Genomic DNA, 25,148 nt, shown 5'->3' with positions numbered 1-25,148 from the left:
AAACCCCATTTTTCACAAATAAAATTGCACTTTACTTACATTTTATTATTTAGAATACACATTTCCATTCACCTGAAGTGCTTTTTGGTAATCCTGATGTTTGTAAAACCACGAAATGCATTTTTTGCATTTTTGCACAAGACGTGTTGTCGAGAAAAAACCGTTAAGCAAGTGAGGTCCAATCTATTTTTAGAGGGGATATTTCCATTTCAATGTGACAGTCGTTGGTATATCACGTGACCGTTATCATTTTGGTTCGGTTTGTTTTCTCGTGCACGGTTCGCGCAATCAACATCCGATTTGTTGTTGTTCATTTGTGAGATTTTTCTTCACAGTTCGTGAACATTTTCAGTAACAATAAAGTTCAGACAAGTAAGTGTCTCAATACAAAACGTTACAAACCCTTAAAACCAATAATTTTGCTAAGTCTTACGATATCTGGAGAGGGGATACAACCAGGACAGAACAGTTCGAACATGTCCAGGAGAGGTGAAACGAACGCACCCCAAGTCTGTGAAATTTGTCGTGACGTAGGCATTGTTGTGCTTCGAGCGACATCTACCGGTGACATCAGAATACTAACTTTCAAAATTATTTCAAGCAATTGGGACATGGGGATTCCCATGGTATTTATTGATATAAAACCTGCTTTTTCACTCCATTTGATAAAAACGTGATCTAAGTGTGTTACAGGTTTGTAGATTAACCAAATTATAATTTATTTTCGCTGGATGGAACTAGGGTGTGCGGCTTTAAGTATGTGAGTACTAACAATTCACAGTATTTTGACAATATGTTGATATGTTGATGACACTGGCTTTGAACTAATTCTGCATGTACCTCCGTCACACGCCTTTGGACTATCATTCCACAATTTCTGTGAAAAGAGTTGGGCACAAAGTAATGCACAATGCTTCTGTTTGTGTTCAGTTAAGTATTTTGAATTATTGCATATTCTAATGGTTCAAATCTGGCTTCTCCCGTTTAAATATTAGCAGAGTATGGAAGACATAATGAAGGATGACAACATTCACAAAGCATCTGCTTTGCAATTCTGCACGATTTTTATTACCTGTTAGAGCTAAACTCAAAGAATATATAGCGTTGTCTATAGCGACTGTCCATTTTATTGCCAAAAACTACAATAATATGGTCCGATATTTTGCCACGATTTAATTGGCACGGTGGTCAATCAATGCTATAAGTGCCTTTTACACGACTCGATGGTTACTCCCTGCAATACCCGTCAATCTTAACCCGAAATATCGATTTCGTTTGGTGGAACATTTGTCGGATATGGAATTTCAGCTATTTTTAAGGATATACAAAATACACTGGAAATGGAGGTTAGGACCCCCCTCTCTCCCCCCTCCCCCCTCCCCCACACACACATACAACAAACAAAACCCGGCTACATCATATGAGCAATCATACAAGGCAACCGTTGTGCATGATTGGGCAAAGATTTATTGATATGGCGACTAATTGATGTGACGACATTTCGTTCTTTATTCAAGTTCTTTATTGCTTTAAGTCATACAGCTTATAAGGTTTTTAATAACACACACACACACACACACACACACACACACACACACACACAGTTAACAGAAATATAGTTCATTTAAGTCATTTAATGAAAGTGGAATGCCATGTTCTGAACTTTAACTTTCCTTATTTAATTTTTAATCAATATTACTATTATTTAATAACAATATTTTATTTTTATTTCAGGGACAAATATTCAACATGGACAATATTTCCCTCAACTGTGATATCATATTTGCTGACTTGCCGCCTCCGCCGCCACCCAAGTCGCCTGCTAATAAATCAGCTTACTGTATGTTTATGGTGATATTTTCTCTCATCACTGTCATCGGAAACTCGATGGTCATTGCTGCAGTTGCAAAATTCCGCGCTTTGCAAAAACGCACCAATGCCTTCATCGTATCGGTGGCCTGTGCGGATATCGGCGTGGCAGTTTTGGTGATGCCTTTTCGTCTGTACGAAGAGTGGAACGGCGGCTGGGATCTGGGAAAGTGGTTCTGTCTGGTAGTGAACGCTTTCGATGGCATATTCTGCATGGCGTACATGTGCAATCTGTACACACTGGCGCTGGAACGCTACCTGGCCGTGTGTCAACCTTTTCTCCACATGAAGATACGCAACTGGATGACGGCTCTCATCCTGACACTCTGCTGGGTCTTTCCCATTGTACTGTGGCCAGCCATACTGTTCACGGAGTTCCACATCATCGGGATAGAAGACCTGGCGGCGTGTGTGACCGAATCGGCGTGTCCGCTTTTCATGAACACCTCAACAACCATTGTGGTCACCGTCGGGACATTCTGGACACCTTCGGCTTTGATGATCCTGTGTTACTGGAGGATCTTCCAGACGGCTAGACACCACGCCCAGGCCATACACGCCACCACTGTCACAACGGCGGAATATTACAACAGCCAGAGGATCAATAAAACAGTCAAGGCCGCCAAGACTCCGGCCATCATCGTTGGCTGCTTCAGTATCTTTTGGTTGCCATATTTTACTGTTATAACGATGGACGCGTTTATGGATTACAAGCTGCCGATAGTAGCAAAGATCGTGACCGCCTGGATGGCTTACGTTAACTCTATGGTGAATCCTTTCTTGTATTACATCTTCAACCAGCAGCTTAAAATGGCCTTTAAAAATATTATGCGCTGTAAGGGGGGGCGACTCGAAGACATGGACGGTATGTAGGGATGATTCTGGAACCGACTTTCCAGAATTCGGGCATGGTTCTGGCTCACATAGCTCCAATCCAAAGGCTCCTAAGAGCCGTTTTCCCAGCCAACTTGCCTGCTGAAAACCTTCTTGGCAAATGCACTGATGAACAGACAGGTGACGTTTACCTTTACCACAGTCTGCATGCTTTTTAGCTGCAGCTTACTTTCCTATTAAAGAAATTCAAAATACTGATAATAAAAAGTTATGACACAACGGTTTCTCAATGTACCCAGTATGCTCTTGCTCTACCAAATATGACAAAATATTGGAAACATTTATGATATAAACCCCCTCTAACATCATACAATATATAAAACTAATCTGTTCAGTGACACATACCATTCAATGAAATAAGCAGAATCAAAATTGCATTGTTCTAAGACGTACAAGTTACCTGAAATGATGCACATGATGATGTCAGGTGTTCACGAAAGTGGAGCATAACCTGTCCCACCGGTGGCACCCGACATGGACACAGCTTACAGCTACCAAGTCCACATTTGAAATGTACAGGTTTTTCTTCCCCACAAAAAAAAAAAAAATCATTTAAAGTCTTACTAGGGTACCGCATCAGACATCAGTTTAGTCAGTGATGCGTCATATAGTGAAATGGCCTCTCGAGTGTCTACTAGAGCTGTAACGATACGGCGATACAGTATCGTATCGCGATACGAAGGCCACGATACGATTTATCGAATCAGGACATCTGTATCGCGATGCAATGTCTTAATAAAATTTGGTAAAACAATTGAAGAAGACATTTACGAACTTACGAGCATGCATAGTAGAGCAAGGGAAACATAATTTCGCCGTTCAGTTGGTGGAATTTCCGAGCATTTAGGTTATCATGTTTCATAAATTTGAACTAAACAGTTTAATTATTGATGATTGATATGAAAAGTTAAGTATCGAGATACGTATCGTATCACAACCTCCCGTGTCGTTACAGCTCTAGTGTCTACCATAAAAAAGATTTGAACGCTTTCAGAAGTTCTCAACCAGAACGATATGTCGGTCTTTAAAATCAGCATATGCTCTAAGGTATCTCAGAATTTGCGAGATGTAGACACTAAACGCTGGGGCAGAAGGAATATTGCTCGACATGAATGGAAAATTGACTTGGAAAGCTGAAGTCATTCCTTTTAGCATAGAGCTTTGTATGAAAAGTAAGTTTGTTTTTGTTTAACGATACCACTAAAGCACATTAATTAATTAATCATCGGCTGTTGGATGACAAATATTTGATAATTCTGACTACATTTTTTCCATTAGCAGCAACGAACCTTTTATATGCACTTTCCCACAGACAGGAAATCCAATATCACGGCCTTTGGCCAGTTATGGTGCACTGGTTGGAACGAGAAAAAGCCTATGACTTCAAACGAATAATGGAATATTTTTGCTATGTCACAAAGGGTGTTTTGGCAGAATGGGTTGTGTCTGAACCTTAATTGGATTTAGGCACGTTAATATGGTGTCCTAGCCTACCTGTGTATACAATATTTGAACTAAGGTACTATATTTATATAAAATTATATTGTGTATGATTTGTGTGGGGTTTTTTGTTGGGTGGATGTTTTTTTGTTGTTGTTTTTTGTTTTGTTTTTTAATGTTTATATGGATGCAGGCAAGTCAAAGCACACGACAAATAGATATGTATTTCCCCAGTGTGTGATGCACCTGCATGGATACGCGTTGCTTGTGGCTGCTGTTGGTATACAACTCTATAAAATACAGGATATCTGTCATAGTTCTTTTCTCGTTTACAGGACCACTTAATTTATGGTGTGATTTATTTATTTTATTTATTTATTAATTTATTATTTTATTTTATTATATTTTAATCACAGGCGGATCTTGGGGGGCAGGGGCCCGCCCCCTTCCCTAAATTTTTTTATAGTTATAATTTTATTATATATTATTTTTTTATTTTTTTACGATCCCCCTCTAAATCTCCCCCAAAGTTCCCTTGGCATTTCACCCCATATCACTGCCCCCCCCCCCCTCCCAAATGGATTTTCTGGATCCGCCACCGTGCATAGTGTAAGCTCAACATGTTACATTAGTACTTATTGATGTGCATATTTTATTTGCTTCTATTGTTATTATTTTAAATATATATGTTTATTACTTTCCATTGTTTATGTGAATTATTATTTTAAAACAAATTAAATTCTGTCTTACTTTCCATTGTTTACTTTAGCGTTTTCGCTGCTTGTGTTAAAAACAAAACATTTTTTTTTTTTCGTTTTAGTACGTTTCAGTCGTTTTGTTTACATCATTTCCATTATTGCATTACCCTGTGTATAATGTATATTGAGCATTCGACTTTAGCTCTTATTAAATCATACTTTGTATTTTCTTGTATTATTATTTCCATTATTGCATTAATCTGTGTATAATGTATATTGAGCATTCGACTTTAGCTCTTATTAAATCATACTTTGTATTTTCTTGTATTATTATTTCCATTATTGCATTACCCTGTGTATAATGTATACTGAGCATTCGACTTTAGCTCTTATTAAATCATACTTTGTATTTTCTTGTATTATTATTTCCATTATTGCATTAACCTGTGTATAATGTATATTGAGCATTCGACTTTAGCTCTTATTAAATTATACTTTGTATTTTCTTGTATTATTATTTCCATTATTGCATTAACCTGTGTATAATGTATATTGAGCATTCGACTTTAGCTCTTATTAAATCATACTTTGTATTTTCTTGTATTATTATTTCCATTATTGCATTAACCTGTGTATAATGTATATTGAGCATTCGACTTTAGCTCTTATTAAATCATACTTTGTATTTTCTTGTATTATTATTTCCATTATTGCATTAACCTGTGTATAATGTATACTGAGCATTCGACTTTAGCTCTTATTAAATCATACTTTGTATTTTCTTGTATTATTATTTCCATTATTGCATTAATCTGTGTATAATGTATATTGAGCATTCGACTTTAGCTCTTATTAAATCATACTTTGTATTTTCTTGTATTATTATTTCAAAAATTATTTATCACTCAGTCCTTTAGTTAATTCTTTAAATATTGTTTGTATTATTATTATTATTATTATTATTATTATTATTATTATTATTATTATTATTATTAATCTACTACTGCTAATCATTATTAATAAATAATTTACTTGATTATATACATAGATATGAAAAACATAGATCTACAGAAACCATAAAAGTGATATTCGGTGAAAGTCATATATTTACTGTAATTTAGTTAAGAGTGAAAATACCGAAATGACATTTCTATAACTGTCGGAACTGTAGAGTGAAAATACCGAAATGACATTTCTATAACTGTCAGAACTGTAGAGTGAAAATACCGAAATGACATTTCTATGTTAGAACTGTCGGAACTGTAGAGTGAAAATACCGAAATGACATTTCTATGTGATAACTGTCGGAACTGTAGAGTGAAAATACCGAAATGACATAACTGTCGGAACTGTAGAGTGAAAATACCGAAATGACATTTCTATGTTAGAACTGTCGGAACTGTAGAGTGAAAATACTGAAATGACATTTCTATGTTATAACTGTCGGAACTGTAGAGTGAAAATACCGAAATGACATTTCTATGTTATAACTGTCGAAACTGTAGAGTGAAAATACCGAAATGACATTTCTATAACAGTCGGAACTGTAGAGTGAAAATACCGAAAAGACATTTCTATGTTAGAACTGTCGGAACTGTTGAGTGAAAATACCGAAATGACATTTCTATGTTAGAACTGTCGGAACTGTAGAGTGAAAATACCGAAATGACATTTCTATGTTATAACTGTCGGAACTGTTGAGTGAAAATACCGAAATGACATTTCTATAACTGTCGGAACTGTAGAGTGAAAATACCGAAATGACATTTCATTGTTATGACTGTCGGAACTGTTGAGTGAAAATACCGAAATGACATTTCTATGTTAGAATTGTCGGAACTGTAGAGTAGAGTGAAAATACCGAAATGACATTTCTATGTTATGACTGTCGGAACTGTTGAGTGAAAATACCGAAATGACATTTCTATGTTAGAATTGTCGGAACTGTAGAGTGAAAATACCGAAATGACATTTCTATGTTATAACTGTCGGAACTGTAGAGTGAAAATACCGAAATGACATTTCTATAACAGTCGGAACTGTAGAGTGAAAATACCGAAATGACATTTCTATGTTAGAACTGTCGGAACTGTTGAGTGAAAATACCGAAATGACATTTCTATGTTAGAACTGTCGGAACTGTAGAGTGAAAATACCGAAATGACATTTCTATGTTATAACTGTCGGAACTGTTGAGTGAAAATACCGAAATGACATTTCTATAACTGTCGGAACTGTAGAGTGAAAATACCGAAATGACATTTCATTGTTATGACTGTCGGAACTGTTGAGTGAAAATACCGAAATGACATTTCTATGTTAGAATTGTCGGAACTGTAGAGTGAAAATACCGAAATGACATTTCTATGTTATGACTGTCGGAACTGTTGAGTGAAAATACCGAAATGACATTTCTATGTTAGAATTGTCGGAACTGTAGAGTGAAAATACCGAAATGACATTTCTATGTTAGAACTGTCGAAACTGTAGAGTGAAAATACCGAAATGACATTTCTATGTTATAACTGTCGGAACTGTAGAGTGAAAATACCGAAATTACATTTCTATGTTAGAACTGTCGGAACTGTAGAGTGAAAATACCGAAATGACATTGCTATAACTGTCGGAAATGTAGAGTGAAAATACCGAAATGACATTTCTATAACTGTCGGAACTGTAGAGTGAAAATACCGAAATGACATTTCTATGTTATGACTGTCGGAACTGTTGAGTGAAAATACCGAAATGACATTTCTATGTTAGAATTGTCGGAACTGTAGAGTGAAAATACCGAAATGACATTTCTATGTTAGAATTGTCGGAACTGTAGAGTGAAAATACCGAAATGACATTTCTATGTTAGAACTGTCGGAACTGTAGAGTGAAAATACCGAAATGACATTTCTATGTTATAACTGTCGGAACTGTAGAGTGAAAATACCGAAATGACATTTCTATGTCAAAACTGTCGGAACTGTAGAGTGAAAATACCGAATGACATTTCTATGTTATAACTGTCGGAACTGTAGAGTGAAAATACCGAAATGACATTTCTATGTTATAACTGTCGGAACTGTAGAGTGAAAATACCGAAATGACATTTCTATGTCAAAACTGTCGGAACTGTAGAGTGAAAATACCGAATGACATTTCTATGTTATAACTGTCGGAACTGTAGAGTGAAAATACCGAAATGACATTTCTATGTTAGAACTGTCGGAACTGTAGAGTGAAAATACCGAAATGACATTGCTATAACTGTCGGAACTGTAGAGTGAAAATACCGAAATGACATTTCTATGTTAGAACTGTCGGAACTGTAGAGTGAAAATACTGAAATGACATTTCTATGTTATAACTGTCGGAACTGTAGAGTGAAAATACCGAAATGACATTTCTATGTTATAACTGTCGGAACTGTAGAGTGAAAATACCGAAATGACATTTCTATAACAGTCGGAACTGTAGAGTGAAAATACCGAAATGACATTTCTATGTTAGAACTGTCGGAACTGTTGAGTGAAAATACCGAAATGACATTTCTATAACAGTCGGAACTGTAGAGTGAAAATACCGAAATGACATTTCTATGTTAGAACTGTCGGAACTGTTGAGTGAAAATACCGAAATGACATTTCTATGTTAGAACTGTCGGAACTGTAGAGTGAAAATACCGAAATGACATTTCTATGTTATAACTGTCGGAACTGTTGAGTGAAAATACCGAAATGACATTTCTATAACTGTCGGAACTGTAGAGTGAAAATACCGAAATGACATTTCATTGGTATGACTGTCGGAACTGTTGAGTGAAAATACCGAAATGACATTTCTATGTTAGAATTGTCGGAACTGTAGAGTGAAAATACCGAAATGACATTTCTATGTTATGACTGTCGGAACTGTTGAGTGAAAATACCGAAATGACATTGCTATAACTGTCGGAACTGTAGAGTGAAAATACCGAAATTACATTTCTATAACTGTCGGAACTGTAGAGTGAAAATACCGAAATGACATTTCTATGTTAGAACTGTCGGAACTGTTGAGTGAAAATACCGAAATGACATTTCTATGTTAGAACTGTCGGAACTGTAGAGTGAAAATACCGAAATGACATTTCTATGTTATAACTGTCGGAACTGTTGAGTGAAAATACCGAAATGACATTTCTATAACTGTCGGAACTGTAGAGTGAAAATACCGAAATGACATTTCATTGGTATGACTGTCGGAACTGTTGAGTGAAAATACCGAAATGACATTTCTATGTTAGAATTGTCGGAACTGTAGAGTGAAAATACCGAAATGACATTTCTATGTTATGACTGTCGGAACTGTTGAGTGAAAATACCGAAATGACATTGCTATAACTGTCGGAACTGTAGAGTGAAAATACCGAAATTACATTTCTATAACTGTCGGAACTGTAGAGTGAAAATACGGAAATGACATTTCTATGTTAGAACTGTCGGAACTGTAGAGTGGAAATACGGAAATGACATTTCTATAACTGTCGGAACTGTAGAGTGAAAATACCGAATGACAATTAAGGTTCAAGCACGCTGCCCTGGGCACACACATCAGGACAATGGGTTAGTGGTTAGTGAGAGAGAAGAGGGTGTTGTGGTCTTACACATACCCATTGGGTCGTTAAAACTCACTCTTGGTGGGAGCCGGTACCGGGCTGCGAACCCTGTACCTGCCAGCCTTATGGCCGATGGCTTAACCACGACGACATCGAGGCCGGTATTACCTTCATTACAAGTTAAGCAGATCTAATTATTAAGGTTGCTGACCGTATAAAAACAATTGGGGATGTAATTTAAACATTTGATCCTATCATAAATGGCTATTGTAATAAATCTGTATATTTCCGGTATTATTTCACCTGCATAATCCGATGCGTTTGCTGTTCCTTTTCTGATTTTGTTTTGTTTCTTGATTCTATTCAGCATTTCTGAAACCAACGTCTTTTATCACCTAATTAGCATTTTAATTCACAGTCCTTTTAATCAGTGTTATCTCGGAAAAGATGCTGAAAAGATCATTTAACTTCTTCCATTATTAAAAGTGTTGTATTTTTGTAATGTTTTTATTTGGAACTTACAATTAATAACAAGTTTTGTAAGTTGTGAGAGTTGTTAGAAGTTATTAAATGTTATATTGAATTTGAGGGAACCGTTTGGAATGGTAATTAATCTAAAATTGTTTACGTTAAAATACGCTATAGCAAGTCAAACCTTCGGCAATCTTCGGCTATGGTTAAGTGAAAATGAGTGAAGTCGTTTATCTTCGTTATTTTTCACGAAGGAATGTCAAATCATCGTTTAAACTTTTTTATACTTGGTCATTATTTTTTTTACCAATGGGTGCATTTCCGTGCACGCAGCAAGCATTTGTAATACGAATACACTACTTCTGTATTTCCAACCGAATGTGGTAGATGTGGTCTACTTTTATTGTTTAATAATGTTTTTAAATCTGGTCACTATCCTCAGTCTTGGTCAGTTGGTTGTATTGTTCCTGTTTTTAAAAAAGGAAATACAAATGATACTGACAATTACAGGGGCATTACATTAGTCAGTTGTTTGGGTAAACTGTTTACTTCTATTTTAAACAAAAGATTGCTAGATTACGACTTAGATAATGATATCATTACTGACGCCCAACTAGGATTCAGAAACCAAATGTCTACTATAGATGCTATTTTTATCTTACAACATTTAATACATAGAACACTAAAGAATCGAACACGTTTATATTGTTGCTTTGTAGATTACAAAAAAGCTTTTGATTTTATTAACAGACAAAACTTGTGGTTCAAACTAATTCAACAAGGTATCGAAGGAAGAATGTTAGCTATTATACGGTCTTTATATAATGATGTTAAATGTTGTGTAAAATACAATAATGAACTTTCTGATTTTTTTATGTGCAAGAACGGTTTATTTCAGGGTGAGGTTTTGTCACCAATATTATTTTCTATGTATGTTAACGATTGCGAAATGCACCTACTATCAGATAATTGTCCATATGTTGATATACAAATGTTAAATATATTTCTAATAATGTATGCCGATGATATGGGGCTTCTAGCTGAAACACCCGAAGGATTGCAAAAAATGCTTCATTCAATATCTAATTATACAAGTAAATGGGATTTAACAGTAAATACAACTAAGACCCAAATTATTGTTTTTAGAAATGGAGGCAAACTTCGAGATAATGAGAAGTGGTTTTATAATGGTTGTCAACTAGAGGTTGTCAATGAATTTAATTACCTTGGTATTTTATTTTATTATAATGGAAAATTTAGTAGGACACAAAAAAGAGCAGCGGAACAAGGTCGTAAAGCTTTATTCTCAATTCATAACGTATGTAAAAATAATTATTTTAATATTGAAACAATGCTATCTGTATTTGATACCTATGTCAACAGTGTTCTTAGTTATGGATCGGAAGTATGGGGTTTCCACCCTGGCCAAGACGTTGAAAAGATTCATTTACAATTTTGTAAAAAGTTACTGGGTGTACGGAAAGGGACATGTAATGATTTTGTATATAGTGAATTAGGAAGATTTCCATTGTATATTATTAGAAAACTAAGAATTTTTAAATACTGGATCAAACTACGTAATACTAATAACTGCATATTAATGGCTATATATGAGGAAATGGATCAGCTTGATAACAATTGGTTAATGGATGTTAAACAGGAACTAAATGCACTTGGTTTAAATTATATATGGAGTCTAACGGAAGTTGATAATAATACTTACAGTGTAATTAAGCAAAGATTGTGTGATGTGTTCAAGCAACAATCTTACAATAGAATAACAGCAACGTCAAAAGGTAATTTGTATAAATATTTATTAACTGAATTTAAATTGCAAAGTTATCTTACAAAACCGTTGGACGTTACACAATTGAAAGAAATTACAAAATTTAGACTCTGCGCCCATAAATTAAATATAGAATTTGGTAGATACAGAAACATTGAAAGATCAGAAAGATTATGTACAGTATGTAATACAAATGAAGTAGAAGATGAGTACCATTTCATTCTACAATGTCCAAGATACAATGATATAAGAACACAATTTATAAAACAATATTATTATAAACGTCCAAGTGTTTTCAAGCTTATACAACTTTTAAGAACTGACAATAATAAAGATCTTAATAACCTTGGGAAATATTTACAACGGGCAAATAAGGTAAGAAATGAACTAGTGGAATAAAGACGTAATGCTAATAGTGATGTACAATGTAGTGCATCATACATGTGTATCCCGGTAGCACCTCAAGTATTTAACATTTTCTCTTATGTAATAACGACCTATATCTTTTTGTGATATAAGTCAGCAGTACTGTGATACTTTGTATTATATATGTCTATAATGTTAAATCACTCTCCACCATTATCCTGTACATTATTGTGTACATATCTGTATAATATATGCTATATTGTTTGTATGATGCTGATGAGTTGTAAAACTTAAGGCAATAAAAGGAACTTGAACTTAAAAAAAATATATATATATTGTGTTTACATTGTATATGTTTTTGGAATGGCTCTCTTCCTAATTGATCTTAGACTTATTATATGAGAACCGGCAACTGTAAGATATTAATTTAGTATGTAACTTACTGGTTAAATGGTACATTTGTATTTTATGTAGTGGACAAAAATGTCACCGTCATGTTTTGCGTTACCGTAAAACCTAATAATATTGTTAGCCTTATTTTGCATTGACAATTGAGAGGATTCTAAAATATGTTTACAAGTTCATTATTATTCTTTCAGGGAGAAATGTCGAGCAACGGAAACATTATTTCTACTTAGTTATAAGCATTCTGTGTTTGGGAATCATACTGTTTCACGAGTAGAAAGAAATATTTAGAAAAGGTATTCGTGAGTGCGATTGAAATTCAGTCTCTAAGCATACATAGATAAGTAATTCTGTGATTGGGATTCTTATTGTTTCATTGAATGACGGCGGGGTGTTGGAAAGTGTTGATAACTAGCAAATATAATGGACCTCTCAGTGTCAATAATTATAAACCTTATTGAATTATTTAATCTATTAGCTTTGTAACTGTATTTAAATTTCGACCAGAGCTGTAATATCTAAATAAACATTGTGAAACAGACTGACTTATGTAATAATTTAGTTGCTAGTTAGGAAGTTTAACTCTTCGTTTCTCTTTGGTAATTTATCGGGGCGGGACGTAGCCCAGTGGTAAAGCGCTCGCTTGATGTGTGGTTGGTCTAGGATCGATCCCTGTCGGTGGGCCCATTAGGTTATTTCTCGTCCCAGCTAGTGCACCACGACTGGTATATGAAATGCCGTGGTATGTGCTGTCCTGCCTATGGGATGGTGCATATAAAAGATCCCTTGCTACTAATGAAAACAAATGTAGCGGGTTTCCTCTCTATGACTGTCAAAATGATCATGTGTTTGACATCGAATAGGCGATGATAAATAAATCAATGTGCTCTAGTGGTGTCGTTAACTTCTATTTGGTAATTTGATTTTTGAAGTCTACGATCGAAAGGGGTAGCCGGACCCGGATAGTCACATTAAGAAGATTGTATTGCTATCTATTCCAACACCGGTCAATTAGTGGCACGTGTTGAGAAAACGAAATGGTTACAATATGAAATGTAATGACGATAAACATATATAAAACTGATTGTGTTCGAAGCCAAATAATGGTGACACGATGTCCTATCGTTGACTTTAACTTCGATTCATCTTTTTGTATTGTTGTTTATTAGAACAAATCGCTTTGTCAAGTACGTTTTCACGTATTACCAAATAACTTTAATTTAACTGTCAGTAAATAAACGCAAATTTTGATCGAAAGTTTTTTTTTAAAGTTCGTGGACAAGTACATTCCCCACGCGTTCTACTGAAATATTGCTTAATTATACGATGACATTACCTGTTTTCGATTGCATAAACGAAAGATATTACATAAATATCAATAACAAAATAGTTATACAATAACATAAAGTAACAGACTTGACAACTGTGGTGGCATTACTCACGACGGATGTCACCGGTGGGGCAGGATATGCTTAACTTTCGCGAACACCTGATATCATCACTGTGTTTACAGTGATTCATGGGTGCATGTCATCACAGCTGTATATAGTCCATTGAGCTCTATTATGTGCACGTTTGTGTTTTCTAAGCTTTCTAAGTAGTGGCAGTCCTATTATAGATGGTGCAAGAATGATGAAACATCCTCTTTCGTATTTCCTAGTAGAGTGGCACTCCTCATGAGGATAATGGATCATGGAAGCACAATCACGACTTTGCCTAACGTCATTTCGACTCTGTCTTGTGCAGATACGATTTTTTTATATCAAAATATGATCCTGTGGTTGAGATTCCATCGGATAAACGAAAAATATTAAAATGAAATATAAAGTTAAAAGTTTATAAAACAAACATAATCACGTTATTGAATGGTACTAAACAAAAAATAAGACTTTAAAAATTAAATTAAAAATAAATTATAAAATCACTTCTATTAAAAATTACTAGCATATATGCCCTTGCTGGATATAAAAGTAGTATTCTTAAAGACACTCCTGCTGAAATACTGTTTAAAGGTAGTGGTCAACTATTTCTGAAAACTCTTCTTTTAAAACTTCGAGGTAAAACAATTTATTATGCTTCCTTTAAATATAAATTAAATATAAAGTGAACCATCCATTAATTTTGATATTTTAGATGTAAAAAAAATAATGAATTGAAAGATATTAGGTACATATTGTAACAGGAGCCCGTCCTTTTCTTGGTCTAAGCGGTTTAAGACGGCAACTGGCCACAGTTCACTGTTCTATGGCGGAGTGCTCGAAATGTGTAGATAATATCGGTCACTCTGTTTCTGATACCTGTGGCGGCTCCAGAAAATCCATTTGGGGGGGGGGGGGGGGGCCTCAGTAACTTGAGGTGGAATGCCAAGAGAACTTTGAGGGAGGTTTGGATGGGGATCGTAAAAAAAAATGAAAATTAAAATATAATGAAATTATAACTATCGCAAAATCCCCCCCCCCCCCACCTAGATCCGCCTCTGGATACTGAATACAGGAATGGCACCTGCGACATGCCACCACGTGGGGGTGACTGACTCAACTAGAAATATATATTACTCGTACAGTTACGCGTTTTGGATATAAACTCTGGATGCAAATCTTGACTAATAATGGAATTACCTTTTACTTAACCTTTCGGTATAATAGACACTATAGTGTATTTTATAACAAGTCGCCGAGCTATGGCTAGACATATTTTAAGAATATCTCTTTATTTACAATTAATAGAATATTAATTAACTTTTATTATATTATCTGTATGTATGCCATACCATACCATGCCCGATTCTAAATTTGATATCATCATTTCGATTGTATCTTAGTGGAATAAACTCGTAAACCAAAGCATAATCACAACGGAAATATAAATACATAAGGAAGGAAGGGAATGTTTTGTTTACTGATGCACTCAACACATTGTAGTTACGGTTATATGGCGTCGGACATATGGTTAAGGACTACACAGATACTGAGGACGGAAACCTGCTGTCGCCACTTCATGGGCTATTCTTTTCGACTAGCAGCAAGGGATCTTTCATATGTACAATCCCATAGACAGGACAGCACATACCACGGCCTTTGATGTACCAGTCTTGGTGCACTGGCTGGAGCGAGAAATAGCCCGTATGGGCCCAGTGACGGGGATCGATCCCAAACCGACCGCTCATCAAGCGAGCGCTTTACCACTGGGCTACGTCTCGCCTAATAAATACATAAAACCATCTACTTTGTGTTTCAGTAGATGTGTTCAGTTATACAAGTTTTAGACTAGGGGTTATCAGCTAAATGTCTTGCTCAATATAATGCGTCAAATGCTTAAACAACGCATAGAATGTCGTGCGGTTAAACATAAATATTCATTATTACTGGACCTCCCATGGCCATGCCGTTGGTCACAAGTAAAATTCTCTTAATTAGGTTGAACTGGAATAAAGATACACACTTCAACACAGTTATTTGATCATTATTGCAAATGAATCTCGGATTAGTAGTTTCGACAGTGATTCATGAGTGCATGTCATCACAGCTTTATTTATTCCAATTAGCTCTGTCCTGTGCTAGATTCGATTTTGTAAAGTGGTCTGGGAGTGGCAGTCCTCTTTGTAGCGGTTCAAGAAGGTTGTACAGTTCGAGGCCCCCGTTTTTTAAAGCGATCTTAGTATTAACATCATCTTAAGTGTATAAGGTAGTTTTGTATTTAATGTGACCTTAGAGCTAAAATCGCTTTGTAGAAAGGGGCCCAGTAAAGGATCTCCTCAGGAGTGGCTGCCATCCTATAGACGAGGCACTAGATAGATATTCGTGAAGTCAACCACTATTTTGCCAAAACCCCATTAGAAAGAAAGAAAGAAATGTTTTATTTAACGACGCACTCAACAAATTTTATTTACGGTTATATGGCGTCAGACATATGGTTAAGGACCACACCGATTTTGAGAGGAAACCCGCTGTCGCCACTACATGGGCTACTCTTTCCGATCTTTTATTTGCGCTTCCCACAGGCAGGATAGCACAAACCATGGCCTTTGTTGAACCAGTTATGGATCACTGGTCGGTGCAAGCGGTTTACACCTACCCATTGAGCCTTGCGGAGCATTCACTGAGGGTTTGGAGTCGGTATCTGGATTAAAAATCCCATGCCTCGACTGGGATCCGAACCCATTACCTACCAGCCTGTAGACCGATGGCCTAACCACGACGCCACCGAGGCCGGTAAACCCCATTAGAGTTCACTGAGCAGAGATACAGTCTTGATCACTGATCACGGTTTTGTCATTCAGATCTAATTATTTCAGCTTCACATACCATGATCTGTGATTAGTCGTGGGGAACTCGAACAACCCATTAAAGATAAGGCGAACAAACTTGAAAGACAAAACAGACACCTTTAAAGAGACATTCCTGAGTTTGCTGCAATTTTGAAGATGTTATCGACTAACAGATACTTGTTCTGCATAAAACATTAGTGGCTGTATATTAAACGTGTTCCTGGTCGTTCTAATATTTGTACTAGGTTAAATTTAATTTTATTTCCTAAAAAAGATTCAGTTTGGGCTTCTTACAAATATTAAGACGACCAGAAACACATTGAATATACAGACTATGATATTCTAAACAAGAAACTATATTTAATTGTAGAAATATTTTAATATTTTAGCAAACTCGGGAATGTCCCTTTAACCTACTACAACAAAATCAAGCAGTTTACGTGCCATCATCTTTATTCAGTTAAGCATTAGTTTCAAAAGATGGAATAGCAGTTAATTGACTTGCTTAATATTATGCGTGAGATGCTAGGAAGTCATGACTTTAATCACCACGGCTATGACTAGACTTCCCATGTCCATGCACATCTTCCAAGGTCCTGTCCCCAGACAAGCGGCGCTGGACAATGATGAAGAACGGCTCTCTCAAATGCGCACTGGTAGAAGCGATGTGTGTTCGTGGGATGTGGTAAAAACTGGTCCACTCCAGGCGGGCAGGTGTCTGAAAACAAACAGAAAACCAATGTTATAATGCACGATTAGTGTTATCTATTGCAGTGATAACTTCTCGTCCCAACTTAGAGAGAACGCCGTCAGCAGCAACATCGATATATCAAGAATTGTTATTTATATTCATGATATCTTGAATAGCTAGCTGAAAAAAGGCGGAATGAAACAGACTGACCGGTGTGCGATCGCCATGCGTAAGTACAATAAATAAATAAATATATATAGCCTGCACCCTCGCCTCTGCTCTAAGTACTCTCTCTCTAAATAAATAAATATATATAGCTCTGCACCTCTCTCCTCTCTCTCTCTCTCCTCTCTCTCTCTCTCTCTCTCTCTCTCTCTCTCTCTCTCTCTCTCTCTCTCTCTCTCTCTCTCTCTCTCTCCTCCTCTCTCTCTCTCTCTCTCTCCCTCTCTCTCTCTCTCTCTCTCTCTCTCTGTCCTCTCTCATCTCTCTCTCTCTCTCTCTCTCTCTCTCTCTCTCTCTCTCTCTCTCTCTCTCTCTCTCTCTCTCTCTCTCTCTCTCTCTCTCTCTCTCTCTCTCTCTCTCTCTCTCTCTCTCTGTCGTTTCCAAGGATTACAATGACCTGAACTGTCAGGGTACGTTTAACTGATCACAGATGAGGTAGGCTACTTACCTCCGCACGGTTGGGTGTTACACGTTACGTTTCTCCTGTGAGGCGATGGCATGTACTCGGGGTAGCAGGTTAAACGTTTGTAGCATGTCGCACGCTGAATCTGTGGTCTGAGACCTGATCCGCAGAGCACGGAACACTCCTCTTCATTTTCCCAGTCAGGCCAGTAATAACGAGGACCCATCCTATGCGAAAAAAAATACATAATAAGCTAGGTTCCCATTAATATGGATTTAGCTCCTACTCAAAGAACACTTGCTCTTGAAATGCGGACATATCGTTGGTTCGATTCGAACAAAGTTGACAAATATAATACTGTTATCTCCCGCCTCTCCAACCCTGCCCCTGTAATTTTAAGTAACTGACCTTTTATGTAACTCGAAGATAGAAGTCATGGGGAACATAGACAAATTAAGGATCTATTGATTCAAAATACTTAAATTGTCAAAATATATTCGTGTAGTGTATTATACAACCCGCTATATTTTTTCCATTAGTAGCAAGGGATCTTTTATTTACAACATCTCACAGGCAGGATAGCACATACCACAACCTTTGATATACCAGTCGTGGTGCACTGGTCGGAATGAGAAACAACCTAGATCGTAGAACAACCGCGCCTCTTATTGTAAAATGTTTATAGAACGGTACAGGATAGTTTCAAATTACAGTTAGGATAATTGTATTCCTGCAACCGGAACCTTCTAGAAAAATGTGCAGACCCTAAAACTGTTTCGGTGTATTATTACGTTTTTTTAATTAAAATAAAATAATGATATGTAAAAAAGAGGAGAGTTGTTTTCTGTACATTCCCGGAAACACATATTTTTAGGCTTAAATAACTGTGTTCTTGGCGTACAGTAACATTCTGTGTAATGCTAGCCTCAGACTGTCAACTACCAGCATAAAGTCGGTGTTGTAATTTTCCCCCAACTCCCGACTTACGACGGGTGCGCTCAGACTAACAACTAATGGGTTATTCCACAAGAATCGAGTTGTAAGAGCGCTCAGACTAGCAGCTGTCCAGAAGCCGTGACAGTAGAAAGTTGGCCAACTTTGTGTTGGCAGTTGCTAGTCTGACACTGGCATTACTCTAATCAAAATGTAGTCCACTATATCGCAGTTCTTCTTTTCCTTGTAATTTGCTTAGGATAATACGCATGTAATAGGAGTTATCCAAAACTATATAATTTGATTAAATGAATAAAGTCGAGTATTTAAACGTTTGGCATTACTTTAGTGTAATATAATTTCTGAAGTAATTATTTCACAATATACGAACAAAATTCGACTCACCATTGATTTTGACCATTGCCATTTACGGCGATCGCTAACATCACCATTAAAGCCACATATGAAAGCAGCATCTGTAATTTATAAGTGTACATAAGCAAACCATGACGAGAAAGGAAAGACATATTTTGTTAACTACCCCATACCTCTCTCTCTCTCTCTCTCTCTCTCTCTCTCTCTCTCTCTCTCTCTCTCTCTCTCTCTCTCTCTCTCTCTCTCTCTCTCTCTCACTCTCAGTTTTACGCAATTAATAATATTCACAAATTCAACATTAAGTAATAGCGTACACAGCTATTTTATTAATTTGAAATAAAGAATAGCTGAAACGATCTATTTTGTTTTTTATTTCGTTTTTTATTTCGTTTTCTAAGCATTGCCGAGTTTTTGTCACATGAACTAGACCAAGCAATTATAACAAACTATTATTACAGAATAAATAGATTCCCTTTACATTCATTACAACATAACGTCAGCTTATTAGTCCAGCCGTAGCAACGCGAGTTTGTTTATATATCGTCGTCGCTATTGGTATTTTGTCTTAGGTCTCACTACACAGATGTCATCTACCATTGAAACCCATGTTAAATTGCCCAACTTCAAATGAAGATTGCCAGTCGAACGGGTTCTCGTTTGCACTAACAACATATACCATTGCGAACACACATTATATAAGCATTTATTTTCACTCCAAAACTGAGAACATTTCTTTCTCAGTGTTTTGATATATGACTGCATTTGGCTGTAGTACCGGTTCGAACAGGTGGTTCATTAACCGTTTCACTCCGGCTGTCTCTTCCGCTATACACTCATGTCCCAAAACGTCAATGCACAATATTACAAAATAGCATGGGCAAAATCCAGCTAAAAGGCTTACCATTAAACATACAAATTGCTTTAATTCTTCCCCAATTCCTAGAAGTGAATATGTGAATCACTGCATGCCACATTTAGGAACTATAGTGGACCGTGATGAATGAACTCTCACCCGGAAGTGAACTGTGTAGTGAGACCTTAAAGTCTATAAATAGATTTTGTCAAACTTAGTTTGAAGTCATTTTGATAATTTGGGTCATTTACATCATGAAAAGCCATACTAGACCAGTGTAACTTATGAACTGTAATCAATACACCAAAAGATATATGCAACATGCCATCCAATACAATTTCATATCACATTGTTACTCCTTGGTCATCCACACAATAGATGGCCATCAAACAGCCACACATGGTAATGTATGACCTTTTTGGTAGTTCTAATAAAAGGAATATACACAGAAGCTAATTATCTAGTTAGGTCATTAAAAATATTAGTTTTCATCAATCGTTGCTATGGGCAACAGCCATTTCATAGTGAAGTGTTGAAATCCTGTTTTTTTCTGCATATTTCAGCATGACGATCCACATATTATTAATGGCGGATGCAAATTCTACCGTGATTAATGAACTTTCACCCGGAAGTCAACTGTGTAGTGAGACCTTACTGGGCGTTATTATTTAGGACCAAAAAAATAATTCAAAATAAAATTTGAACTTTTAGTGTTATTATTACAAACTATGTTATTTCTTAAATACGTTCATCTGGGTATGAACAAAACAAATCATTCGCAAACTTATTTGTCAGTGGCTTCTCCGATTCACAGTTTGCGGATGATTTTTGTCCATATCCCGATGAACGTACAAGAAATAACAGAAAATCCTCAAAAGATATCATTTGAAGTGCACCAATCACTTACAGTGTTACAGATTGGAATAATATAACAGGGCTTCTAGATCATGGTAGCCCCACCCCCATGGCTAGTGATATTCAATGTTGGACTAGTAAATAACTACTATTGCCATACCTGACGGCTAGTGGAAACAAAAATTGTCAAATGTTGCAGTTATGTCTTATTTTGTAAATATGAATATCCTGCCACCCACCACCACCACCCAATGTTAGTGTTTTCAAGCTCTATTTCCCTCTTTAGGTGAAATATCCAATTATTACTATTATTTAGTAAAATTGTATTAACTTAAAGTAAAGTTAGGCTAGTTAATTTTTAATCGTGGCTAGTAAATTTAAAAAATCACTGATCCCATGGCTAGTGGATTTTATTTAAATTATAGAAGCCCTGTAAAATAAAGATTGTTTCTCTATAGCCTACATGTGATTGTCTAAAAATTATTTTGTGATCAATGCTAAAACAAAGAAGGAACTCACCTTGTATTGAGTGAAACTCTCGTGAATTTTCTATAGAGTGAAAATCTCGTTAATATTCTATTTGGACATTCAGTCGTGTTTTTATTTGTTTTCTGTAAGTGTCAGCTGTACAAAGCAATTAGTTGTGGCATATTAAATGTCACTGTTGTTAAACACAGAGATGATAAAATGGCACCTGCCTATCGAGGTGCACATATTCAGAAACTGATAGTTGTTTGCCAGTGTAGGATGATGTGAATTGTAACCATTTGGAACATGTCACGTGAAATAAAATACAAAATAGAGAAAAAAAGTTCACTTCAATTCAAACAGGCGGTATGTGGGTGGGTGGTACTAAACTACTAGAGCTTGGCAGTATACCGTATATACCGTTCGGTATCGGAATCATGTCAATACTGATTTACCGTATCGAGCAAATTTGAAAAATTTGAAAAAGCACTAACAATATATCTGACGAACGCGAAATCGGATGGAATTTAATTTTATTCAGATAAAATTACCGGGTGAGCTAAAACTCAGGCATGCATTTAAAGCCGACTATACCAAAAATACCGCTCCATATCGGTATCGGTATTGGTTTTTTAGCAATATCGAATACCGTACCGATATCGAGGTAAATCACCCAAAACATTACCGATATCGATACCGAACCTCAAATTTCAATACCGCCCAGCTCCATACACTTTGAAAGTGGTGAATTTACCATTATTTATGATTCAAACGTCTTGACCCCCATAATATACTAATTACCTTCTGTAAGACATCCATCTTCTGGTTTTACTGTGACGTGTGTTTGTAGTCTTCACTAGTGTGGTTTAAGATCCCACACAACGTGAACCTGTCGGTTGAGTGCTTGCTTGAAGTGCTTGCGTCGCAGGATCGAACCACCCATTCAAATAATTGTGTTTTTTTCTCGTTCCAACCAGTGCACCACAACTGTACAACTGTATGTTCTTTCCTGTCTGTGGGAAAGTGCATATAAAAGATCCCTTGCTGCATTAGAAAAAAGGTAGCGGATTTCCTTTCATGACTACCAGTCAGAAGTTACAAACAATAGCAACTATCTGATAAATATATTAATTATGTTTTGGTTTAAACATAATTGGTATAAACAATTACATGAAAATAATTTTGTTTACTAGCAGAAAGTAATGTATTGAAAAAGGATGACCGACAAAAACTAAGTATCGAAATAACCATTATACGCGCATTTGGACACCAAAGTTAAACTTTAGTTTAACGATACCACCTGAGCATATTGATTTATTAATCATCGGCTATTGGATGTCAAACATTTGATAATTTTGACATATAGTCTCAGAGAGGAAACCCGCTACATTGTTCCATTAGTAGGAAGGGATCTTTTATATGCACCATCCTACATACAGGATTGCACATACTACGGCCTTTGATATACCAGTTGTTGTGCACTGGCTGGAATAAGAAATATCCCAATGGGTCCACCGACGGGGATCGATCCTAGACCGACAAGCGAGCGTTTTGCCACTGGGCTACGTCCCGCATCTACTAGACACCAAACAGCCGTAGTTGAGCAAATACTGCTTTCCTTTCCCTTCTGGTTGATATTATGCGCACACGCATCAAACAATGATCGGGGCGGGTCGTAGCCCAGTGGTTAAACGCTCGCTTGATGCGCGGTCGGTCTGGGACATCCCCGTCGGTGGGACCATTGGGCCACTTCTCGTTCGAGCCAGTGCACCATGATTTGTGTATCAAATGTCGTGGTATGTGCTATCCTGTCTGTGGGGTGGTGCATATAAAAGACCCCTTGCTACTAATGGACAAATGTAACGGGTTTCCTGTATAAGACTATATGTCAAAATAACCCAATGTTTGGCATCCTATAGCCAATCAATCAATATGTTCTAGGAGTGTCAAACAAACAAACAATCAAACAATGATTTGTTAGTGGCAGTCCTAGAGGAGAGCTTTTGCAAACCTTTTTTTAATTCCACACACACACACACACACACACACACACACACACACACACACACACACACACACCCTTAGCCTCAACATTTCACGGCCTGGTAATATCATCTTATAAATATCACTTGTAATGATTTTAAGTCAGTTTTGTGAATAAAAATAATTAATTGAAAAAATAATTGTCCAAAAGAGATTGCGACTGCATTACATTTGCAACGTATACGTTAATTAACATTTGTATATATCAAAATATTATAGTAATATCACCAAAGCATAAAATGTGGCTTAATTATTTTAGAAACATAAAATGTAATGAGTCAGTGAAGGAAGTTTTGCGATTAAAATAATGAATTATAAAAGTCGATTACAGTAGAACTGCACTGCATTTGCTACACATGTTGTAACAACGATCGCTAGCCGATTACAACCAGTAATAGCAACACTTGGATTAACGACTGGAGTGACACGTGCACACGTTGATGTTTTTATTCTTGTAACGGCTTTTATCTTATAGGTAGAGTGACAATAATATATATGTCGTCTATATGTCTGTCAGACCCCAAAATATAGAATATATTTTAGTAAAACAAAAGTTAGTATTTTTTACTTTGAGTTTCGAATCATCGGTTGCAATTTTTACGAAAAAAAAAAATTTGTTTTGTTCACCGACAAAACTAGAGCAAATTGATGTATTAATCATCGGCTATTGGAAGGCAAACATTTGGTAATTTCAACATAGAATCTTAAAGTTAGAGGAAACCCGCTACATTTCCCCATTAACACCAAGGGATATTTTATATGCACCATCCCACAGACAGGATAGCTCATACCACGGCCTTTGATATACCAGTCGTGGTGCACTGGCTGGGATGAGAAATACGGTTACAATTATGCAAGCGGTTACTTTCGTACGTAGCACTCGTATCGTGTGGCGTCGCCTTAAGGAATCCTCTGTGTGTGCTGTTCCTCCTCGTGGGTTTATTTGATAGTGGCGCGGTCGGTTGGGATCGATCTCTGTCAGTGGACCCATTGAGCTATTTCTCGTTCCAGCCAGTGCACCACGACTTGCATATCAAAGGCTCTGGTATGTGTTATCCTGTCTGTGGGATGGTGCATATAATTTATAAAACATCCCTTTGTACTAATGGGAAAATGTAGCGGCTTTCCTCTCTAAGAATATATGTCAGAATGACAAAATGTTTGACATGCAGTAGGCGATGATTAATAAATCAATGTGCTATAGTGGTGTCGTTAAACAAAACAAACTTTAGTAGAGAGTGGCGAATACAGTGCATATTCGGTATCTCTTAGGAATTATAACAACAAGTTCTACAATCATCTGTGATAATGTTTTCAAAGATGTTTTCGCATGGTGCAATATTGGTTTGTTTACCACAACTACATACTGTTTCCATGGATGGTGCAATATTGGTTTGTTTACCACAACTACATACTGTTTCCATGGATGGTGCAATATTGGTTTGTTTACCACAACTACATACTGTTTCCATGGATGGTGCAATATTGGTTTGTTTACCACAACTACATACTGTTTCCATG

At 36.4% G+C, this 25,148-nt stretch overlaps 2 protein-coding genes across 2 annotated transcripts; one reads left to right on the top strand and one right to left on the bottom strand.

Annotated features, from left to right (window-relative positions):
- The first annotated feature begins 1,749 nt into the window (after positions 1-1,749).
- On the top strand, positions 1,750-2,742 carry LOC121369742 (dopamine D2-like receptor). The gene has a single exon (XM_041494799.1). It carries the CDS (start codon positions 1,750-1,752, stop codon positions 2,740-2,742), a length of 993 nt encoding a protein of 330 aa, XP_041350733.1.
- A 14,477-nt stretch (positions 2,743-17,219) lies between these two features.
- LOC121372099 lies at positions 17,220-21,719 on the bottom strand. Its single transcript, XM_041498362.1, has 4 exons — positions 21,636-21,719; positions 19,439-19,509; positions 18,146-18,327; positions 17,220-17,502 (listed from the first exon to the last, which is right to left on the bottom strand). The coding sequence occupies exons 2-4, from the start codon at positions 19,507-19,509 to the stop codon at positions 17,345-17,347; spliced, it is 411 nt and encodes a 136-aa protein (XP_041354296.1). The 5' UTR covers positions 21,636-21,719; the 3' UTR covers positions 17,220-17,344.
- Positions 21,720-25,148: the final 3,429 nt, after the last annotated feature.

The sequence above is a fragment of the Gigantopelta aegis genome, chromosome 4, assembly GCF_016097555.1.
Source record: "Gigantopelta aegis isolate Gae_Host chromosome 4, Gae_host_genome, whole genome shotgun sequence".
NCBI classification, from domain to species: Eukaryota; Metazoa; Mollusca; class Gastropoda; order Neomphalida; family Peltospiridae; genus Gigantopelta; species Gigantopelta aegis.
This window is presented reverse-complemented; position numbering and strand designations above follow the sequence as displayed.

Excerpts from the sequence above, each read along its gene's own strand:
- LOC121369742 (XM_041494799.1), top strand. The coding sequence starts at position 1,750 with ATGGACAATATTTCCCTCAACTGTGATATCATATTTGCTGACTTGCCG.
- LOC121372099 (XM_041498362.1), bottom strand. The coding sequence starts at position 19,509 with ATGCTGCTTTCATATGTGGCTTTAATGGTGATGTTAGCGATCGCCGTA. Across the intron at positions 18,328-19,438 it reads GGCAATGGTCAAAATCAATG|GATGGGTCCTCGTTATTACT; the intron begins GTGAGTCGAATT and ends TTTTTCGCATAG. Across the intron at positions 17,503-18,145 it reads TAACACCCAACCGTGCGGAG|ACACCTGCCCGCCTGGAGTG; the intron begins GTAAGTAGCCTA and ends GTTTGTTTTCAG.